At 43.4% G+C, this 23,029-nt stretch overlaps 1 protein-coding gene and 1 long non-coding RNA gene across 3 annotated transcripts in view; one reads left to right on the top strand and one right to left on the bottom strand.

Annotated features, from left to right (window-relative positions):
- Positions 1 to 18,480, bottom strand: part of HMGA2 (high mobility group AT-hook 2) — a 140,687-nt gene extending 122,207 nt beyond the window's left edge. Inside the window, exons 1-2 of one of the 2 annotated variants that reach the window (XM_083574759.1) lie at positions 17,567 to 18,480; positions 15,056 to 15,142 (exon numbers count right to left, since the gene is read on the bottom strand). In XM_083574759.1, the coding sequence (XP_083430885.1) occupies positions 15,056 to 15,142; positions 17,567 to 17,704 (225 nt within the window). In that variant the 5' untranslated portion in view covers positions 17,705 to 18,480. The remainder of the gene's footprint in view (positions 1 to 15,055; positions 15,143 to 17,566) is intronic. The other variant, XM_083574760.1, reaches the window with a different exon arrangement.
- LOC310744014 lies at positions 17,823 to 19,149 on the top strand. Its single transcript, XR_014539345.1, has 2 exons — positions 17,823 to 17,910; positions 18,931 to 19,149. It is a non-coding gene; the product is annotated as an uncharacterized lncRNA (long non-coding RNA).
- Positions 19,150 to 23,029: the final 3,880 nt, after the last annotated feature.

The following is a 23,029-nucleotide window of genomic DNA, read 5'->3' as shown; positions in this document are numbered from 1 at the left end:
CTGAGAACCTCTTTGTTTAAGGAAGGAAACTGCTTCTTTAAAAATGATAGACTATTCACTGTGTTCTCCTTGTGTCTAGACTATTGATAAGAATGTATGGAAAAGCAAATCAACATACTTGACAAAGACTATCCTTTGGACATATCTCTTTAAAGAACTTGCCTTTGTTTTGCAGGCCAAAACAAACTAAAAATGTTAGTAATGGCAGCTAACACAAAAGCCTGGGGCTTGGGGAGTCAGGAAGCATAGGATCTGTCCCTGACTTGAATGCTGACTTCCCAGGGAAATTGGAGTGGACACTCAAAAACAGAGAATCCTTATTAATTAAATTATTACATCTTCCATCTGCCTCCTCACCCTTTCGATACATATATCTGGACTGAGCAGTCATTCTAATTGACATCAGAGACCGAGTTAATAAAAGCAAGCGTGGCAGTTCTTTTTGACTAATTCTTTAATTTAAAAATGTGTCATCTTACGTGTAAACAGACATTTTATCTCCCCTGCACCTTCACAGATCCTTTGGCAGTTATGTGCATAAACCATTTTCCTAACTGCATGCAAAGCAGCTATAAATTAATATGGCTTGCTAACAACACTCACCTATCCTATGTGTGATTATTCATACACAAGCCTAACCGACATCACTGGCTGCCTCTTCCAACTGAGTGTGTGCAAGAATTATGTAGCTGTATTTTTATATAGCTATAGTTAAAATACTATATACAGCGGTACCTTGGTTTTCAAGCACCTCGGAAGCTGAAAGGTTCAGAATCCGGACGCCGAAAACCCGGAAGCAATTGCTTCCATTTTCTAATGCGCCTCGGAAGTCAATTTTTTTTCTCCATTGACTTTGCTGACCGCCCTTTGAGCCTCGGTTGTCAAATGTTTCAGAAGTCGAACAGTCTTCCGAAACGGATTACATTCAACAACCAAGGTACCACTGTATATACATAGCATGTAATATGTATATAACTTTCCTTACATTAACACAATAGGGCGTACAACATTCCTGTAAACCTAATATTAACTTTCCAGTAGGAAGATAATGGGGGAAGGGGCTGAAAGACGGTGAGCAAGACAAGGCTGAGGAGTATTGGCTTGACTAAGTACACCTGAGAAATAAATAGATGAAGAAGAGTGTTATTTTCAGATGTTGTGCTTAGGGTTATAAAAATCATTACTGCTTAAGATAGTGTACACCTCCTTAAATATGAGCAATCGGGAAAAGAATGGGCAAAGTTAGTGTAATGGTTCTAGGGGTTGCTCGTGCGTAAATCGACGCCACACCTGGCTGGGTTACCTGGGTGAACCCTTTCTGTCCGGACAGCCACTCACCCGTGGCAGTCTCAATCACTGGCAGAATCCGTCAGTGGGCGTTTCTTGAACTTCTTCCAGCAAAGAAGCTCTTTGACGCCTAGTCTCTGCCTACTCTCCCTGCGCGGAAGCCTTCTGCGCAGGGAGGGTGTGGGCAGCGGAGGACCCGTGCTCTCCCCGCTGGTCTCCGGTGAGGAGTCATGGAGCCACCTCGCCGATTCCCCTATCTGCCCCCCTTCTCCACTGGTGCTACGCTGAATTCCTTCCCCAGAAGATGGGCTGCTTCTCTCCCTCCCGGGACGCTCTCCGGAACCCCTCTGGGGCCCTCCCTCTCCCTCTGGCTCCGATGGCAGTTCCCTGACAGTTAGGTTACAACTATCAATAGCTTGCATCCATGTTGAAAAAGAAGGTTGAATCTGAGTAGCTCATACTCACAGAGACCAGAGGCACCATCTTGTCCAGAGGATTGAGGGCCCCCACGTGTGATGCCCTGCAACATCCTGATGTCGCACGGGGAACCCTCTGAACATTAAAAAAATGGGGGACCCACAGTGTATTGGCCCCCAGGAGCCAGCAAACTTGCAGGAGACCCATTGAAAACAATTGCTCTACCGCTGACCATGATATAGTTCAGGGGAACCTCAAGCCTGAGGTCCAAATGTAGCCTTCCATGTCTCTCCATATGCCTGCTGCGACTCTCCAAGGCACACACCCTTCTCAACAGACCACATCCCTCACTGGCCCTGCTTCCAAATGTTTTTTCCTGGCGGGAATGTGTCCCTGAATGTCTCACCACTTAGCGACAACTGTAGTTCAGCAGTATATAAACCGCATAAACAAAATAAAATTAAAATTAGATAAAAATCTGATAATGCCTCTTGCCTGTCTAGATAGAGGATAGAAGAGTGTGTAAGAATTGGCTTAATGTAAAAGAAAAAGTAGTAGTAAGATTTACATCTCTTCTTCTAGCCACTTTTGCGACTGGAAAGTGTTCCAGGACGGAATGCCATTCCCCACCCCAGTAGGGCTTTAAGAGGTTCCCTAACTAAAAGGTGCCTTCATTTGATACAATCCAGAGTCAATAAATCAAAATGATAAATCTCGGAATAAAAAATTGGCAAAATTTTTTAAAGTACTTAAGATTTTTCTAAGGTAAAACAATACATTAAGCCACATTCAATTTAGCAGTTGTGCCAGTGGAAACCAGCACAATGGGATTTCCCCCCACCCCTCCTCCCCCTGCATACCCCCCCACGTCTGCTTTGGGTCAGGAAAACCCCCCAGAACAACATGTAAGAGGGGAAATTGTTCTGTATAGCAAGTATAAATACTTGCGCTGATGGAACAAATGCCTTAGTGCAAGGTTGAATTCCACCCATAGGATTTAATCTTGTTTCTCTTTTGGCTTCTGAGTCTTTCTGAGATATTCTGCAGTTACGTTTTCAAGATTTCCTCCAGAACTGGGAGATTTAGAAATTTCCTTTTACTCCCTTTACAGCTGTGATTAACACGGCTTTATCATACATCTCACCATTTTAGGCTTTAAGAAATCCCATCTAATCCCAGTAGTGCCTATACCCTGTAATTAATAGTGTATGCATGTGTTTTCGTTTTTCCTTCGGGAATCTATCATCTTAATGTATCAGTTTACTTATTGGCAAATCTCTGTACATGACTATGCCATGTAAAGGGAATTCCACGCAAAGCTGGAAAAATACTGCCGTTGGTCCCTGCTACCCTCAAAGCAAATAAATGTAGCCAAATATCTCCACCCTATCATCAAGGAGAAACGTGTGAAAATATAAAATTCACACTATTGTAGGGCAAAATTATCACTTCAAACTTGTTAAAAAGGCAACTTCCTCTTTAATCTTTAAAGTGGTGAGTGTAAGATGAAACTTTCTTGGGATAACGCATTAAAGAAGCGCTGGCTGCCTACGCAAGAGAACTTATCTATGCTTTGGTTATAACCAAATTCTAGATTGCAACAAATACTGCAGCCATCCCTCTAGGGGAACTTGAACTTCCCATCTAATCCCTTAAAAGCATTTTAGTCTGGCAAATTGGTCTTTGGTCATCTTAAACCAAGAGTCACCAGTGTCCTGGAACTCAGGGGAACATTTGCAAACTAGAGGAACTATGGCGGTCACTATCTGTGTACGCCAGCCATGTACATGCACCACAATCTGGTGCACACTGCCTCCACCCCTCCCGCAGGGCAATTAGGCTTCTGTTGGTGTTTGTGGAAGCATCACAGCTGGCAAGGAGAGAGCTAAGCCTTCCTTCCCCACCAAAACGCTCTGCTCTGCTGCAATTAGGCTTGAAAATCCCTTCAACGGGCTACAGCAGAAGGCTTCTTTCAAGCTTTATTTCAGTGGGGAAGGAAGTCATCAGGAGTCTGCAGATGCCAGAAAAGTCATCTACAGGCACATGTGTAGCTTGCAACCAATGTCTTAAGCAGATGCATCCTAAAGAAGAATGATCTTGCAAACACTCTTGATGATTACACACCTCAGTTTCCAGCAGAAATACAACATAATATGTAGAGGAGTGTATCAGGAGATGCCTCCAATGTATAGTTATCATGGCTTGTGCTTCATTCACCTGACATCTCACACATACACACTCCTCTCAGAATTCCCTTGCAAGCTATTGTTGATTATTCTCTTGATAAATAAGCAAGTTGGGAAACACTTTTCCTTCAGTAGGGCTGCTTGAACAAATTAATGTGAACTCTGATATGAAGTGACCTGCTGGGCAACTTTTCCAGACTGCAACTTAAGTGATCTACTGGCCTTCAGACTTCTCAAATATTCTGACTCTCTTCTTGGTTAACTGCACTTTTTTCATTGCTTTTTGAATTGCGGAAATGGGATGGAACAGCCTTATCAGTGAACATGTGCCAAAGTGACGTAGACCCAAAGTAGAGTGATACAACCATTTATGGCCAGCTACTGCTGGCCAATGAGCCCCAGCATCCGCAGCGTCACTGTTAAGAGATGGTGGGGAGCTTCTCTCAATTCACACACAGCATTATTGGTCACACCACACCCCCCAAAGAAAAATACTAATTGCTGCCCATGCTTGGGTTTCTTACACAGTCATGCCTGCCCCTTGGAGGTATTTAAGGAGATCTGTTTATGAAAAGTAAGCATATTTGTTGTTTGGGGTGTAGTATGATGCTTTAGAGGGACGCGGGTGGCGCTGTGGGTAAAACCTCAGTGCCTAGGACTTGCCGATCGCATGGTTGGCGGTTCGAATCCCCACAGCGGGGTGAGCTCCCGTCTTTCGGTCCCAGCTCCTGCCCACCTAGCAGTTCGAAAGCACCCCCAAGTGCAAGTAGATAAATAGGTACCGCTTTATAGCGGGAAGGTAAACGGTGTTTCCGTGTGCTGCACTGGTGCTGGCTCACCAGAGCAGCTTCGTCACGCTGGCCACGTGACCCGGAAGTGTCTCCGGACAGCGCTGGCCCCCGGCCTCTTAAGTGAGATGGGCGCACAACCCTAGAGTCGGACACGACTGGCCCGTACGGGCAGGGGTACCTTTACCTTTACCTATGATGCTTTAGAGATCTGTGGATGAAGGGTGATATGCAAATTAAATAAATACATAAATAAATAAATAAATAGGTAAATTCCTGGGAGAGCTTAGGCTTTCAGAGTAAGCAAGCAAGAAAGAAAGCAAACAAGCAAACAATATGTCCCTCTTAATTAAGGATAAGTTGTGACTAAGTCCCCAATTAGCTGCAAAACCCGACTTTGCATTTGAAAAAAGGGGTTAGAGATTACAATCAGAAATGCAGGCAAGCATGAGTGTCCAAGAAACCCCAGGCTGATACTCTCTTCCTAAAGCTTTCCTGCAGTACATTCATTGCCTTTGAGAGCATTGTAGTAATCTGAACGGAAGTTACCAAAGCACAGATCACTTGTATTACCTAATGTCAAGATAATCACATAATGGCATATCACAAAACAGACAGAACATACAATGGCACTTTCTGAGAAGGGTGATGGTTCACTGCATTCCCCCCCACCCCACCCAAAAATACAGAGATTGAAAGAGATATTTGGATATTTACCACCAGCTAATCATTTAATAGATGATACTTTGCTCATTTTCGTGTAGTTACATGATTTAAAAGTCAATTATATACATAATGAGGAACTAGATCTTCCTACTTTTCTGCTCAGATAGGCCTAACAGAGATTATGTGCTTTCCTGCCAATGAATATTGTTTCAGTGGAACACGCTTTTTACGCATCCCCAAAGATGTATTTTTCACATCAGACATTTCTCAGAGAGAGGAAGAAAACACTGAAACATTTGAGGTCTTGCTTTTTTGATATGGAATGATGTGATAAACCAACAGAAAGTAATGATATCCCCACTCTGAAAGGCATGTGACCGAATTCTGTGGATTTGAAAGTAAGTTCCACTGGGTTAAATGCAATTTAGGTAAAGGGACCCCTGACCATTAGGTCCAGTCGTGACCGACTCTGGGGTTGCGGCGCTCATCTCGCTTTATTGGCCAAGGGAGCCGGCGTACAGCTTCCGGGTCATGTGGCCAGAAGGACTAAGCCGCTTCTGGAGAACCAGAGCAGCGCACGGAAATGCCGTTTACCTTCCCACCGGAGTGGTACCTATTTATCTACTTGCACTTTGATGTGCTTTTGAACTGCTAGGTGGGCAGGAGCAGGGACCAAGCAATGGGAGCTCACCCCATCAAGGGGATTCGAACCGCCGACCTTCTGATCGGCAAGCCCTAGACTCTGTGGTTTAACCCACAGCGCCACCCGCGTCCCATATAAATGCAATTTATTCCCAAGTAATTATGGGTATGACTGTGGCCAGAAATGCATGTTTAACTGAAACTAAGCCACCTTAAACTAAGTGTGACTTACTCCTAAGTAAAACACTATTGGGATTGTGAAAGAAAGAAAGAAAGAAAGAAAGAAAGAAAGAAAGAAAGAAAGAGAAAGAAATACTGGAAGACTCATTCCCAATTATAAATTGTGTTGAAAACAAACTAATAATTCTTATTATTTGCATGCCCTTCACCCTAAGGTCCCAGGGTCAGTTACAACATTAAAACACAATATTAAAATTCCTGCAATGCAGGCCATTGGACCAGATGACCTTTGAGTCAAAAAATATTTTATTTGGAAAGGAGTATTTCTTAAAGATTAAAGCTGTTAAGAGGTCAGAATGTCCAGTCACTTAATGTGGTACAGTCAACATTCCTCACATATAATTTTATTTTACTCAAGAAAGAGATAAAAGAAAAAACCCACCACAGATTTGTATTCTAGAGGGAAAAATAAGTCAGCCAACGTTTATTTTATGTACTTTTTTGGTGTCAATTCATGTTGTGTCTAGAATGTGGGACAATTCCAGACAGAATAGACAATACGACAATACCTCAAAGATAATGAGGAGGGTTATTTTAAACCAGCCATGACTTACAAGGGGTCCTGGCGGTTCTCATGTTACTTTTCTTTTCCTTAGAGGGACAAAAACTTTACACCAGTAATATGAGGATGCTTCTGTAATGGATGACACAAATGAAGCTACTAGGAACATTAACGGAGCTAGGTCTTCCTCAATGGTCCAGATTTTGTTGTGCTCAAATGTTCTAAGGGAAAAGATCCTGCTAAACCTTCTTAGATACACTAATAGCTAAAATTGTGGAAACCTTAAAGTTGTATTTCTGAGGTTTGAGGGCTCATCACATCAGTCTTTTTTAGAATAATACCATAAAAGTATATATCATTAGAAGGATAATTTAATGCAAACTATAATGCAACAAACTGTGCTGAGTTATCTTTATTCTATCAAAAGTTATAGCCAAATAAACCAAAAAAAGCACAACTGCCTTATGTAACAAGGAGTGGATTTCCTTAACTCAAAACTGACCAATGGCAAACAGAGTGAAGAGAGTTGACTGGTCACCAAGAAAGCAATGCAGTAGCCCTGACTAAAGGACAGTCACTGACTGTGGAACAGAGAGGGAACCTCCAACCTGTGGCGTCACTTGGGCCAAGCCCACCTATCATACAGCCAATATCATATACGGACGTCAGGTGAAGTTGAATCTTCCTGAAATGGATTTGGAGGCAAGGTGCTTTGAAGCACCAACTATCAGCTGATTATCGGGGCTTCAAAGTACAGAGCAGGTCTCTCTGCAAAGACCAACAATCAGCCAATCACGAAGAGAGTCCTGCATAGCCAAGAATCAACTGCACAGCCTACATCTTATTTGGAATCCATCTTCCAACTGAACTTGATCGTAGTAGCTCATGAAAACACAGAGATGGAGCCCTCTCAGTGAAAGTTCAGGTAGCCATAGCAAGTCTGAGCAAAGAGTTCCACCATGTTTGCCTCTGCATTCTTGTAGCCTTTAAAGAGGAACTTAAATCCATACCTGCAGCCTACAGAAAACCTCCTCCAGATATTACTAGAAGTGCCAACAGTTCAATTTGGCAAGTTTACTAGCATTAGGCTAGCCATACTTCTTCAGTCATATACCCAAAGCCACTCTCAACATCTAAACTGATTCCTCCACTGCTCCATTTATCATTATCCAGATCAGCTCAAGGGAACCAATCCCTCCGGGGAAGCTTTCCAAGGCCACACACCAATTATGGGAAGGTACAGAGGCAAATGTGGACATAGAAACAAATGTAATTTCCCCCCTTCATTCACTAGGCTAGTTTCCACATAAACTCACATACCCTTCTCTCCTCTTTATCTATATAAGCAAGAGGCATTATTAGAGTTCAAGGATGCATTCCAGTCGGGGGGGGGGGACACTCCAGGAGGCTGCACAGTAGGGAGTGTGGCCTGGGGAAAGCTCTGGGGGCCGGATAAAAGAGGCTTCAAGGGCCACATTCGGCCCCCAGGCCTGAGGTTCCACAGCCCTGATCATAGGGTTATGGTCCCCTTGCTAAGTTCTACCATTACTGTGCATTAAGTCATCACAAGTTATGCCCATGATCTGTGGCAATCTATATCTGCTTAACCAATTCAATCTGCTGCCTAATTCTATTCACACCTTGATCAAGTTTAAGGCGACTTGCTTCTGGTTGTGTTGCATCACAGCATGTGGCCAAACATGATGAGGCATGATTTAACTCAACGTTTAATACATTTTCCTATAAACAGGAGAAAAGGGAAGAATGCTTATTAGATACAAGGTTTAAAGGTGCTTTGTTTTGTTTTGTAAACAAAACAGCAGAGTCTGATTTACGTACATCTTTGTAAGCAGTTCATAAAATAATTTGGAAAAAGATCTAGCCTGAGTAACCTCTGAGGTGAGCCTGAGGAAAATGCCTGCCATCATTCAATTACAATCAGGAATTTACACCAAAAGTCACATGATCACAGAAGCCATCAACCACAGTTGACTTGTGCTAGGACAGATGGTTGATTATAAGAACATAGGAACATATATGGGTCAGATCAATTGCCCTTCCTAGTCCAGCACCCTGTTGTTGCAGTGGTCAATCAGACAGTATTAGAAACGGAGATATATAAGCTAGGTGTTACAATCACCAAAACAGAATGTTGCCATTTGGGAACCAGACGGCTCTAAAGTCATATTTTTCAAAACAATTTTTTGGTTCCTGCAATTCATTCTCATTGTGCAGATAAAATATAAAAGATAGAATTCTACAGGGTGTGTTGCTGGTGTGTGAAAGCAGTTGAGATTCAAGGATCCCCAGGTACGCACCTCCAAATGGTGGAGACGGCAGGTGCCATCCTGGCACCCTGGCATCTTCACTTGGCAGCAAGTGGCCAATAGCCAGGGGCAAAATGCTCCTGGCGCCTGGAGAAGTTTGAATGCTGCAATCAGATGTCTATAGGATGCCTGGTGCTGAACACAACACCACCCTCACCACCTGCAGTTCCCAGAAACTTGGTATAATCTTGCACACTGCTTTGCTCACATCTACACAGCATGAAATGCATTTATGCACCAATTATTTTAGATCCACTGACGATGTCCTTTTGCTACAACCGATGTGCTACAATTAATGTGATCGTGACATGAAAAGGTGTGTGTTGTTTTTAATCCGTTCCAAGACTTTGCGTTTCAGAATCGCGCTCTTGCTGCAGCAAGGGCTGGATAAGACATGTTGAGCCACTGCCTTCATTCCAGTTCATCTATAAAAGGACACCTTTGTTGGGAACTGCAGACTCTTAAAGGCATAGCTGAAGGCAGGTGCTTTTCCTTCACTACATGGTCTCCCACCCTGTGTGCAACCTGAGGGTCTTGGCTGTGTTTCTATTAAGTCCTGATGCTATAGTATGCATTTCAGTAGCCTCCTGCCTGTCAAGTTCAGGGAGCCCCTATTCACACGTATCAGGCTCAAAGCTAGGGACCTGGTCCAAGTCCTCAGCCAGTGGTCCTGCAGCCTCTAACTTGGTCTTCTGCTTACTGCTGGACTCCAGTGTCAACATCATAATGCATTCCACGAAAGTCAAATCTGCCTCTTACTCGTCAACCAAATCCCCAACCTCTATGGGGAAAGGGAGGGGCAACATTACAAAAACTGCCCCATCGAAAGGCCAGTCACCAGAGCCAAACTGACATGCTTAGAATGCAACTGGAGTGAATTCATACCTGCTGAAGCAGTCAAATGCCTGCTTTATCATACACCCAGTTCACCAAGCATTCACTGCACCAGACCTCAGTTGACTTTAAATAGCTTTGCAGTGGCAGAGTCAATGTGGATGCAGTTACAAACTGTACATGCTATAGAAAGCACATGACTTGCTTCACCTGGACCACACTTTATAGCCATCTGTTCAACCACCATATCGTCCACTTACCAATGTAGTCACAGCAATTGGTGCAAAGTCAACTGCAAGGTAAAACTAAAGCTGAAGTATTGGTTAGGGCTGTCATCTGTCAAATATTTTCTGTTTTATATACTACATTAAAAAGAAGTCCAGATCATCAAGATCAAATCTGGCAACCGTCAAGGAATAACTTGAAGATGATAAAGTGAAGGTAACATAACAAGAGCCAGTTCTATAATATGCTCCATCGTTGGACCAGGGAATCACTTTTTAAACAAAAAGATGATCGGTCTGTGACAGATAAAACCCTGTTAAAACTGCCACACTGTGTTTGCGATCTTGACCACAAAAGAAGTGATTGACTTCTCTTTTCACCCAAACTTAAATAAGCAGCAGTCTACATATAGACAAGGTTTACACTTGCAAATCATGCTTCATCGTCCAAGTCTGATTGTGGGCAATTGACTGAGGAATAGAAAACATAACCATATTTAAAGGATATTCAAGCACAATCTTGGCTTGTTTTAAAGACTCACAAGCCCATTTTCCTAGTGCAAAATGTGTCTTGCCCCAATACAAATGTTACAAGAATTCCTATTCTTAACGTAGCTTGCTTTTCATTATTTAATTTCACCCTAATAAAACTTTTATTTTCAAAAATACATTTATACTTTTAAAACTAGGATGAACTTGATCTGGCATCACCTCTAATCTCTTAGGTGTTAATTATCTCTGTGTTTTTATCAAGCTCAAGCCCAGAACATGAACAACAAAAAAACCTACATGCAGAGCAGGAACTGTGATATTTATATCCTTTCAGAAATATGTCTATGGGGTGCCTTTATAGAACATAAGCTACCCATTTCCAAATGTTTAGAGAATAGGTTTTCAAGTAATAACGTCAGAATTTGTTTGGTGGGAGGGGCACAGCTCTAAATATCTATGAACACAGTGAATGCACTTCTCATCTTTTGATTTATTATCTCTCACCATAATTTCTGCATGGATTCAAACTTTACAAATTTTATTAGATTATGAATTCATTTAGTTATGGATTTTACATGACTGCTTTTACCTGCCCAGACTCTTGAGATTTGTTCAGCAGGCATGAAACACACTGCTCAAATGTTCCTGCAGCATTTTGTATGAATTGTCAAGTTTCACACTGCTGATCTCCTAACAAGCTCAATTTGGGAATTTTTAATGCCTTTAGGCCAGTTTTCAAAGTCCAGACAACAAGCCTTGCAAGTTTGTTTTTTTTAACCAGCAACCCACCATGCACCAATAAATTTTAAATGCACACAGCATCAACATCCCAGGACAAAGATTTAAAGGTATTTGTTGTTGAAATATAACAAAGCAATCTACCTCCCTATGTGCATTTCTTTAAAAAAAATTCCGTCAGTTCTGTAATACATTTTTAATTATGATGTGCAAGAGTTTGCAAGAGAACACCTGATCAATTAATCATGAGTGCCTTCTTAGGTCTCCTCTGTGAATTCTAGCCATGCACGTTTATCTGGCATGTTGTAGGCATAATACATTTCAATTAGCTCCCTTTGAAAAAGAGGCCACCCATTCTTCAACAGAAATTCCAGCCACTTTTCACTGCATATAGAACCATCTTTAAAGGGTAAAATGCTCTTCAACAGTGAACAAGCACTGCTTTGAAAGATGGAAATAAAACCATATGGAAGCTTTTTTAAAAAAATGAACAAGCATGCCTCACAACGATACAAATGATTTCCAAGAGTTGACATCCTCAAAACTGAAGCTTTTTGCTTTTGTTTAAAGAACAGATATTTTACGATAATTCCAAATGCTCTGAAGGATCAGTGTGGTATGTCATGCTAGCATCACACGAAGGTGTAAACCTTAACCTTACACACAAAACCAGGGAATTCTTACAAGTGTAGAAGTTGCAACGCAACCATGCTGTTCATATATGGAGTTTCCCCATTCATTCCAATGCAGGAGGTACACCTGTGTAAACCATCTTCCATTAAAGTGGGTATGTTCCCTCCATTGGAATGAATGAGGCAACTTGTACATCCAAATGCACACTCGGATCTCTAGAATAGGATTGGTTATACAGTGGTACCTCAGGTTACATACGCTTCAGGTTACAGACTCCGCTAACCCCGAAATAGTGCTTCAGGTTAAGAACTTTGCTTCAGGATGAGAACAGAAATTGTGCTCCGGCGGCGCAGCAGCAGCAGGAGGCCCCATTAGCTAAAGTGGTGCTTCAGGTTAAGAACAGTTTCAGGTTAAAAACGGACCTCCGGAACGAATTAAGTACTTAACCTGAGGTACCACTGTGCAGTATATACTTCCTTGCAAGCATTCCTACCAAGTTTTGACTTTCTAAAAACAGATAACAAACCAACTCATATGTGAACATTTAAACTACATAAACAAAAATATCAGACAGAGATCATTTGTTTTGAGTTCAGCCAGCATGCAGGTTTTACTACGTTTTACTATGATTTTTGCTATGAAAGGTTTACTAAATGTTTATTTACTAAGATGTCCATTTGGAACAGCTTACATAGCCCCAGTTTCAATGAATGGTAGTTGCCCAGCTGCTGCATTGCAATATTAGACAACTTCCATTCATTTCAATGGGCACCAAACTGATTATTTATACCCAGCATAAATGAAGCAGTGTTGATATGATTCAGTTGAAGAAACTAAAGTAAAGTCCGACTGGTACCTTTAAAATCATCAATTATTTTAATAGCAATGATCTGACCTTTGACTAATTTTATTGTGAACAATAGTGAGCAGCTTTTGTCTTCACAAACTGAGAAAACTCTGCAGCTCCAAAATTAAACTGCTTCAGTCTGTAATTCTGCCTAAAATTCACTTTATATTCCAAAATGTTCCTACAAATGTAGGCTGATTATTATTTCTCCATAGGCTTGCAATCCTAAGCATCCTTTTAAGTCCCACTGAAATCAATAGTGTGTGCATTAAAATAATTTTGGTAGGAAGTTTATTTGTTGTTTAAGCTCTATAAATTTTTAAATGTCCCTTGCTGTAAACGCAATTTTAACTGCATATTATAAAGACTATCCCTAACACTTATTTTTGCTTGACCACTTACAATGTAATCTTATATCTACTTAGAAGTAAGCCCAGTGTGTTCAGTGGGACTTGCGCTCCCAAGTAAGTGTGTGTATGATTGCAACCTAAGAGGTTCAAAATGATAGAACTTACTTTGAGTTGTAGATATATATCTCTTTTGGATATATATCTCTAAAGCACAGGTACCTAACCTACAGCCCTTCAGATGTTATTGGACTCCAACTCCCATTATTCCTGGCCACTGGTTATGCTGGCTGGTGCTGATGGGAGCTGGAGCCTAACAACATCTGAAGGACCACAGGTTAACCACCCCTGCTCAAAAACTACATAAGGAACAGCCAACTAAGAATGCTACAGGGAGGCTAGGGTGACAAAACCCTTAACAAAAGGGAATGGACCACTTAGCTGGCTGAATATACCTTTTTAAACTTCAGCTGCTAAAGAGAGAAAATGGGAAGAGCAAATTAAGAGAGAGAGAGAGAGAGAGAGAGAGAGAGAGAGAGAGAAGGGAAAGGTTTTCTGTAGTGATATCCAAAAGTTAAAATAAAACAGACACAAGACCACAGTCAGTCCCTAAATAAAATTTATCATAACTTGCTGTGGTATTTTATAACCCTGAAAACTATCAAACATAACAGGACTAATTCCCACAAGCACAAACCACCATACTAAAAAGTATCTATAATCTGAGGAGCCCACAACAGTCTTCTAAAAGGCATTCTGCCACAGAGCTTCTAACAATTACACAGCTAAAGAACATACACCACAGTTGACATCCAGGTTCGGTAAGACTTTTTGGGTTAAGAACTTAATTCATTCTGGAGGTCCGTTAAGAACCTGAAACTGTTCTTAACCTGAGGTAGCACTTTATCTAATGGGGCCTCCCGCTGCCGCCGCTTGATTTCTGTTCTCATCCTGAAGCAAAGTTCTTAACCCGAGGTATTATTTCTGGGTTAGCAGAGTCTGTAACCTGAAGCGTCTGTAACCTGAAACGTCTGTAACCCAAAGTACCACTGTACTTGTAAATTAAGAGTGCTGGTGCTAAGTGCTGGGTGACTTGTCTACAGAAACATGACTCCAGTGTTTATTTTCAAAGCTCCATACAACTGTTTCTTAATGTCACTAGTATTCTTCTAGTAAAAAAAAATATTATTAGCCCAGTATTTGTACATTTGTTAGATAAAAAAGTTCTTTCACTTCCACTGAACCTGAAAGTGTTTTCAAAAACCAACTGAGGACGAAAAGGATTCACCCCTTCATTACAACTAATCTGTTGGTGTCTCCCATCTCCTGAGAATATTCAAAATGTAATGATGGTTCAAAAATGGTTTCTGTTTTCTTTCAAAAACTTGCCTCCAAAATGAATCCAGCAAAGAACATAAGGCATAAGTTAGCATAGTGCCCTAGAACACACCCTATAATAATTTCTGATAATTAACACTTTTTCAGAAACATCCTGATTCTCAGCAAGGCATCATTGGTTTTATGCCCATCCACAAGTTTAATTAAACACTCAGCTGCAGCAGACAGTTTGGATATAACATAGAAGCCTGAAGAATTAGCATTTTTAGTGATAAGACATTCAAAATGTACTTAATTCTCAGCACTCAATTTTTATTTCTTCTACAGCAGCACCCTAGAGTGCAGAACTTAAATATGTTTAAGTAGCAACCAAGGATTGCTAATTTCAGAATGGAAGGGAAACTGTCCCGGAATGTACTGGCTCCTCCTACAACACCCCTTCATGAAATATTATTAAAATGGCACAAACTCTGCAGATTAGATGTTCCACAGCTGAAGTCCTTTGGACATTGACTGATAGGTGGCTGGTAATATAAGCAAACCTCACCTTTTGCGCTGCTTTAGAGGGACTCTTGTTTTTGCTTCCTTTAGGTCTTCCTCTTGGTCTTTTAGGAGAGGGCTCTCCCATTGGTTCCTAAACACAGGAAAACATGCTATTGTGGCAAGAATCTCGATAAAGATCTGAAACACAACGTAGGGCACTTAACATGCACAAAACAAACAGTGTCAGTTACTCAGTCAGTTTCAAGAGTGAAATAAAATAAAAAGAGCAGAAAAACATTAACGTGAGTGCATTTTACTAAAACATTTGTTCATGCCTACTGGAAGTGAATGACAAACTAATGAAAATGTGTGTATGCTCTGACACTCTTTCCATTCTTTATATAAACTTCCCCAACCTTTATAATCAAGGATGACGTTTGCAATTCTAACCATTCATGGCTTTTCACAATCGATTTATAATTACTGATTTAATTTACATTTGCAATCACATAAGAGGTTTAATTTCGATGTAGATTTCCAATATGAAAGAACTTAAAAGACTGAATTCTGTCTAAATTACAGTTTAAAAAAAAAATCTGAAAGTTACAAAGAGAGTTGTGTCTTGTTCTATAGCTTAATGTTATATATTGTGTGGAGCACTGTCCTGGTAAGCCTGGGCTCCAAGGTATACAAAAACACTGACTGTTTTCACTCTGTTCCCCACTGGCTTCTCTGTTTGATAGTAAATAAAATCATCATCTGAATATGATTTCAGTTTTCAGATATTCCAAATATTTATTCAGTGAATCATATGGACTAAAAGAAAATATATATCCATCTCCTCCACATCCACTTCCAAATACTGAACATTTCATTTGGATTACAGGATGCGGTAAGACTAATTAAATTCAGTTTGTTAAAGGAGTCTTGGAATTCTCCCTATTGGTAAACTCTTGGGCTAGAAAGGAAATTTAGTGACACCATATCCTTCCAAAGGAGTCACAACAGAAACAATGCTGAACACTGAATGGGAGGGGGGAAAGAGGGGAGACACATTTGGGGGGGGCTCTTTCTGTGAAATCCACTGAAACCCTAAACATTCCATTCTCAAATCTCTCTCACACACACTTTTTGCGAAAACAAAAAAAACAGGCTGGGGTAGGTGGGTGAGCTGGGAAAGGGAAGGAACGTCGTGATAGCTCAACAAAGGTAACGCAAGGGGAGGCGGCTTGCAATCCTTCCGAAAGGTATTTTATTGCATTTCGCTCGAGAAAGGGGGGTGGACATAGGAGCGGCTGGGCGTGAGGACTTTGGGGGTGCTCGTCCACCCTCGTTCTAAGAGGCGCCCTTTCAGAGGCGTTTCTGGGCTCAGATCGGTTTGCTGATCATCTGATTTGCCCTGAAAGGAAGTGGTTTGACGATAATGAATGAAGTAAACTTTTTTAAAAAACGAAAGGGGGGGGGAGAGAAAAGCCCGCGGAAGTCAAGTTTTAAATGCACTTCGCGTATCCCTATTGCCCGATCGCTATTTCCGAGGATCTCGAGAACACTGCAAGCAGCAGCAGCAGCAGCAAGCCCGGCCAGGATGCAGTTTTCTCCATGCCGGCTCCGCAGAGCTACAACTGCAATGCTTAATTGGTTGCATTCGCAGACTTGTGTGCGTGTGTGTAGTAGAGAAAAAAGCCCGGTATCCCCACTGGCCTGTTTACTTAGAGAAGTACAAAGTATTTCTGGCGTTCCCACTGCCTTGTGCAAAGAGGCAGCGAGAGCCAGGCGTCTTTCTTACATGATCGGCGAGCAAAACCGAGCTCGATTGTGGGTTGCCAGAAAGTGCCCGAGGAGATTTGTGGGGGGGGGGGTCCCCCAAGCCAGAATCACCCCTCCCTTTAAAAAAAAAAAAAAAAAAGCAAACCGAGTTTCCCGGTGCGTAGGGTGGAAAGAGATAACGCAGACATGCAGGCGATCAGGGAGGGTTTCCTTTTGTACATACGCACCGAAGGAGTGTGGCGCGTTTTTTAAACCCCCCATAGCCAAGATAAGGAGGACCGGGGACGGCAGTGCCCTCTGGGAGACCAACTATACACACACACAAAAGACGGAGACGTAGCAAAGGCAGCCGGGGAGCCCAGCCTGCCTGCTGCTTCCCCTGCACACCCCTCCAGTTTAAAAATCTGCTCGAAGCGCTGGTTGGTGGGATCCGAGCTGCTCTGCGCTCCAGAGCGAAATAAACCCTCCCGGGCACACAATAGAGAGAGGCCGAGGGAAGTTTTCGCCTTTTAAAAAGAAACAAGCGCGCGCGCGCGCCCGGAGAGACAGACAGACGGACAATCCAGCACACACACACGTTCCTCTGTCCTCGCCAAGAGGGACTCCCCCCCCCATCCTCTTTCCCGCAGTCAGCAAATGCACCCGCCGCCACAACAACAACAACAGCAGCAGCAACCACCACCGCCACCGTCGCATCTCCAACCACGCACCGCTTCCTCGCCGCCGGGCACGTGCCCTCCCGGTGTCCCCCCCCCTCCTCCTCCGCCAACCCGGCTTTGCGCGCGCTCTCCGCGTCCGGGCTACTAACTTGGGGTTGCTTCCTGGGTCTGCCGCGACCCCTCTTCGGGGGCTCCGAGGTGGCAGGTTGCTCCTGGGAAGCGGCGGCAGCAGCGGCGGCGCTTCCCGAAGTCGAGGGCTGACCGGCTCCTTCGCCTCGCGCGCTCATCGTGGCTCCTCGCTCGGGCTGCAGCCGCGCTCTCGTCGCCTCCGCGCTCGCCCGCCCGGCCAGGCACCTCGGAAGAAAGCGGCAGGCGCCGAAGGCGAGCTCGCGTGCGCGCTGCCCCCAGCAGCAGCAGCAGAAGCACCACACCGGACGTCCTGGTGCTGCCAAAAGGAGAAAGGGAGGAGGAGGAGGTGGCGACGACGGCGGTGGTAATAATGGTGGTGTTGGGTGTTTGCTGCAGCCTCTTTTTGCAATTTGGAAAGGCAGGAGGACGCAGCTTTTGGAAGGGGGCTTTCCCCCCCTTTTTTTCCTTTTTTGCTTTCGGGGGGCTGGGGGGGGGGAGAGACGTCGAGGCTGGCTTGCAACGCCGCCACGAGAGAGCAGGAAGGGTGGGCGGTCGGGCGGGACGCGCGCGCTCCTCGTCGTAGGCGAGCGGGGGCTCCGCAGCCCTCCGGTGCGTTTCAGCTCCAGAGGAGACGCATGGCAAAGGCGCGCAGAGGACCCAGCGCGCCTTTCGGCTGCCTTGAATCAGGCACGCCGGGAGAGGAAGAGAGATCGGAGCTGGCGGGGGGGGGGGGCTTGAAAATAGAGCTATAGTTGGATAAGCGCGGAGGGATTGGACGACAAGGGTCTCTCTCTCCTCCCCCCACCCCCAAACAACCACCACGATGCCGGAGCCTGGGAGTGAGCTGCCTGCTGGGGATGGGAATAGGAGATTCCTGCCCCCGGTGGCAACTGGGATGAGGGTTGTGAGGTTTTTTTTTAAAATAAATAAATGGGGAAATGGGAGGGCGTTGGGGGTCGGCGGAGGGAAAGGCCACCATGAGGAAAAGGAGGCGGCAAAGCTACGGGGGGGGGGGCGGTCGGGGCTGGTTTTGGACCTAAGAAATTACAGTATTAGAAAGATAGCAGCAATGGATGGAAGCGCAGCCCCCCCTGTAACTCCTGAAGTAGCCGATCAGTTTTGGTGCCCAGCAGGAATGCAGCAACTACAACTGGTACCTGTCAGATGTTGGTACTGGTAGCCATTTTGGGGCCAGGCCACCAAATACTGTTGAAATCCCCTCCCAGCACATACAACAAGCCTTTTTGGGGTCGGACTGGGCCTCAGAGACCAGTACTTCTCAAATTATCTACCGGGGTTAACAGTTCCTGCTCTGTGCCAGCCACAGTGTGTTTTTGGTTCTGCTCTGAAAACCTCCATAAATTAATCGGCTTGCTTTTTCTAGGTGGCATTTTTCAAAATGACTACTAACGTGACTCAGATTTCCCCCTGGGAAATGCATCACTTTCTGCTATTCAGAGGTGCCAAAGAAGTTGACACGGTGGACACTGTCAAGAAAGAAAGAAAAGGTTGCTTCTGAGAATCTTGCTCTACGCACACCAAACTATGACTGTGTTCACACATCACACTAAGCCAAACAATGGCTTCGCCTGAATGAACAAAGCTGTGGGTACCCAAAGGAAAAAAATGGCATCCATTTTGCTGTTCCCCCAGCCCTGCTGCCCTACCCGGAACCAAGGTGGTTCTTGGTTTGATAGCCATAGTTGGCCTGGGAGAAACTGGCAACAATTCAGGGTCCACATGGAATGCCAAGTCAAACCATGGCTTAGCCTCTTATACCTGGTTGACCGTATTCTGACATAACTTTTTTTATTAGTGATCACTTTTATTTGACAGGTGATTTCTGATCCTTTTTCCTTCCATTTAAGAAATGAACCGACTGGTCAAAGAACTGGCAAGTTAGGATCAAAATCAGCACACAACATTCATTTACCACCTCTCTCCATTGGTTTCGTGGCCTTTCCTGGCTCATTCTGGTTGCCGTTCACAATGCTATGGTGACACAAGCCTCAAATGGCAGAACTGCCCTCAAACTCTAGACCAGCCTTGCCCAACTTGGTGCTGGATTACAGCCATCATGATCCCTGAACATCGGTGATGCTGGGTGAGACTGATGATGGGAGTTGTAGTCCAACAGCCCCTTGCCTGCCCATGTCACTGTCAGTGTCTCAGTTGTATTACAGTAGTACCTCAGGTTAAGAACTTAATTCATTCTGGAGGTCTGTTCTTAACATGAAACTGTTCTTAACCTGAGGTACCACTTTAGCTAATGGGGCCTCGCGCCGCCGCCCGATTTCTGTTCTTATCCTGAAGCAAAGTTCTTAACCTGAGGTACTATTTCTGGGTTAGCTGGATCTGTAACCTGAAGTGTCTGTAACCCGAGGTACCACTGTATTCTCATCCGTTCATCTCAAACCTCATTCTCATACCTCGCTTCATATAAAAAATAAAATTATTATTATTATCCATATTCCTTCTTAAATCCATTGCTCATTCTGCACCCTTTCTTTTGCTTCTGAGCTTCTTTACCTCCTACAATCTTTTCTCAGTGTAAGTTTTTAAACCTCAGCCGAGCTGACGGCATTCTCGTTCCTCACAGAATTTGCCTGCAAACTGCTTAAGTTTCCTGAACAAACATTCTGAGCTATCCCATAAGCTCAGCCAATCTGTGCTAGAGATCTGCAAGCCACAAACACAATATTGATACTTGGGACTATTATAAGTTATCTGAATACAGAAAACATTCTTCTATGTTATGCATGTGTACACTTGCATGTGCGTGTGTAAATGGGTGGCTCGTTAAGTTCAATTTCCACTGATAAATATAAACTCCAAACGCATCGAGACCGAGAGGCCAAATGTAGCTCTTCAGTCTTCTCTATTCAACCTTCCAAAATATTTGGCGATCCAGAGTCTGACACCCAAAATTTAATCCCAGCCACACCTCTCACTGGTCCTCCTGCTCACATGCCTCTGTGGCCAGGTGTCCTTGGACAGTGATAATTCACCTCACTTGTTTGGAGGGCGGATAGAGAGGGACCACTGATTTTGTAGGGGTGGAATGTAGACTAGTGTCCAAAGAGAGGAGTAATTTCCATTGCCTCTGGCCCCACCCATCCCTGTCATGTGGCCCCTGGGAGGATGGACTTGAGGGAAAGTGGCCCTTGGGAGGACATTTGGGACTGAGCAGGCTGTAATGGACACCTCAGAAGCAACAGGGTCAACTCAAGATGAAAATGTTGGGGCTTTGGACAGTGCAAGGGTAGAGTGGATAGGAAGATCAGGGAAATGAGAGAGTGGAAAACCTTAAGATGCTGATGATTACCTGTTCCAAAGTAGGAAACAGGAACATAAGTGTTCTCTCTGGTATTCACAGTGACCTGACATCTAACGTAAGGTATGCCCGTGGTCCTTGGAGTGGTCTGGTATGAATTCTTGGGGCGGGGTCAGACTGGATCTCCAAAAACAAGATGTCCTCCAGAAGCAACCACAGAAAGTGTTATGATGGGGAATGGAAGATAAGCACAGTTTCGCAGCTTCTCCGGAGCCTTGCATAGTTTCTTATATTATTGTTGCTATTGTTATGACTTGTATGCTACTTTTCAGAATCAGATCCTCCCAAAGCGGCTTAACAGTCAAACAACTTTGTTAAATAATCATTCAAATCAGTTCAAATAACTCAGTAAATAGAAAACAGTCAGGCAGTAGATAAACAACAACAACAGCCCAATGTTCAGCCACTGCAGTCCTTTCTTCCCAAGACAGGATCACATGTGATACGTCACAATCAGCTCAGTTTGTCTCAGCCAAAAACCGATTGAAAAATGAAGATCTTTACACCTCATCTAAAGGAAGTCAAAGTGAGAGTCTCATGCAAATCTTGAGGGAGAAAGTGGGGGGCAGGGCACCATCAAAAAGGTGGCATTTCCTGTATCCACCAATTTTAGCCATTGGTAGTTCCAGGATCAGGGCTTCTGAAACTCATAGGAGTGCAGTCAGTCTTAAAATAACTTGGTCCTAAACTGTTAAGACCATAACTAGCACTTTGAATGGGGCCTGCAAACAGCTAGCTCATGCCAATGGTACCATATCAGAGCAATAGGCTCCAAAACAGCTAGACAGCTGCAATTTGCACTAACTGAAGCTTCCAAGCCATCTTCAAAGGCAGCCTCTCATAAAGCATATTGCAGATGTCAAGGTTAGATGTAACCAGGGAATTGATAAATAAGGCCAGAACTACCATACCTGCAGTGGACCATAGCTGGTGTATCAAATCTGAGCTGATAAAAGGGGTTCCTACCCATCATGATCACCTGCGCTTCTATAGATAACAAGTCTAGGAGCTAGGATAACAAGTCGGGCAGCAGCAGGACTGCAATCCCACCCAGAACTGGTTGAACATCACCTTCTAAATTAAGTGACTTGCCCACCCAAAGCAACTCCATCTTACCTGGTTTAAGTTTCGGCTTGTTCCCAAGCAAGCAACCTGAATTTCCTGGAATCTTCCCAAATGAGTAAAAAGAAGCAAAATGGGCTTAAAATGAGACTAAGAAGTAGTGTGAAAACCTGGTGTGGAGAGGGACCTCAAAGACAGAGCAGAATGAACACAGGTTTTTGGGAGAAACTCTTAAGGATTATGTTTCCCACCTGGTGGGGTTAGCCACTAGTAGGGATGAATCAGTTTCAGTATCTCATTTTTCCAACCTTAAGGTCCCCACATTTTTGCAGAAATTTGCAATTTACTTTTAACAATCCTTACGAGCATTCATCAGTGGAAATTTCACCAAACCAACATATTTTTTGTTTTGATTAGTGTTGCAAAACCCACTTCAAAAATATATTTTCAAAAGCCGTTTCCCCTAATTATTATGTTTTATATATTCTGTAAGCTGCCCAGAGTGGCTAGAGAAACCCAGTCAGATGGCCAGGGAATTATTATTATTACTACTACTATTATTATTACGTGGAAGACAGGAGTGCCTAGCGTGCTCTGGTCCATGGGGTCACGAAGAGTCGGACACGACTAAATGACTAAACAACAACAACAATTATTATTACATTGGATATTTGTATGTTATTTTCACTAATAACACACATTCCCCAAATAAGTAAAGTTTTATAAACATTGTTTGGTACAAGAACATCATTACAAAATTCAGATAAGTATGACTTAAAGAGGAAAACTGTGTTTTGGTCTCCCATGTTGGTTCAAGAAGTGCAAACCTAGGTAGTTTCTCATTAAATGCACTTCCTGTGATGGACATATCTATTCTTGTGCACATTGGTACTTGAACCACATCACAAAGTGCAAATTCAGGAGGATAGATGTGTTTTGGTATGCTGGCTCAAGAAGTGCAAACAGAAGTTTCTCAATAAAGGGCAAAATTCTCTCCTGTCCCTCACTGCTAGCCTGCTTCCTTGAGAACTCTGAAAAGTTAATACTTTAATACCCTTCTCCTGTGAATCTGGTACACATTAAGCCA

The sequence above is a fragment of the Podarcis filfolensis genome (assembly GCF_964270895.1).
Source record: "Podarcis filfolensis genome assembly, chromosome: 10".
Taxonomy (NCBI): domain Eukaryota; kingdom Metazoa; phylum Chordata; class Lepidosauria; order Squamata; family Lacertidae; genus Podarcis; species Podarcis filfolensis.
This window is presented reverse-complemented; position numbering and strand designations above follow the sequence as displayed.